The following is a 589-nucleotide window of genomic DNA, read 5'->3' as shown; positions in this document are numbered from 1 at the left end:
GAGCTAGCCTAACTTAATTTTAATAAGAAATACAATACACTGTTCGTTACGAAAAAGGAAAACTCAAGCAAGCTAATTTAAGTAAACGAAAATATGTCTAAATTTAGCGCTCAGGTTTCTTTGCTATTCATTGTTGTAGCTTTGGTGTATGCGTTTGTTCCTGTTTTTTCAGTCGATGAAGGGGAAGTAAAAACATTATGGGATACTTGTCTTGTGAAAATCACTCCTAAGTGTGCGTTGAATATAATCGCGGTTGTCTTCGGAAATAGAACACTCTCTGATCTTTGTTGCAGCGATCTCGTCAAAGAAGGAAAATTGTGTCACGATACACTTATAAAATATATTGCGGACAGACCTAGTTTGATTGCCCATGAAACAGAATATCTGAAGAAGAGAGATGAAGTATGGAATCAATGTGTCTCAATCTCTAAAACTCTTTAAAATATGTATTGCTTATACTATTTGGACCAATTAAATTGAAATTTCTTTGTTGTTCAATTTTTTATTACCTGTAATATTTATCTTTTCTTTAAAAAAGAGTTAAAGGAATAATAGCAAAATACACATTAAGCGCAACATGTTAATGTTG

At 32.3% G+C, this 589-nt stretch overlaps 1 protein-coding gene across 1 annotated transcript; it reads left to right on the top strand.

Annotated features, from left to right (window-relative positions):
• Positions 1-92: 92 nt before the first annotated feature.
• Positions 93-441, top strand: LOC17874357 (protein DOWN-REGULATED IN DIF1 11). The gene has a single exon (XM_006279165.2). It carries the CDS (start codon positions 94-96, stop codon positions 439-441), a length of 348 nt encoding a protein of 115 aa, XP_006279227.1. The 5' UTR covers position 93.
• The last annotated feature ends 148 nt before the right edge of the window (positions 442-589 follow it).

This window comes from Capsella rubella, unplaced genomic scaffold (assembly GCF_000375325.1).
Source record: "Capsella rubella cultivar Monte Gargano unplaced genomic scaffold, Caprub1_0 scaffold_46, whole genome shotgun sequence".
Lineage (NCBI taxonomy): Eukaryota > Viridiplantae > Streptophyta > Magnoliopsida > Brassicales > Brassicaceae > Capsella > Capsella rubella.
Note: the sequence above shows the minus strand (reverse complement) of the source record. Positions and strands in the feature narration are given on the sequence as shown.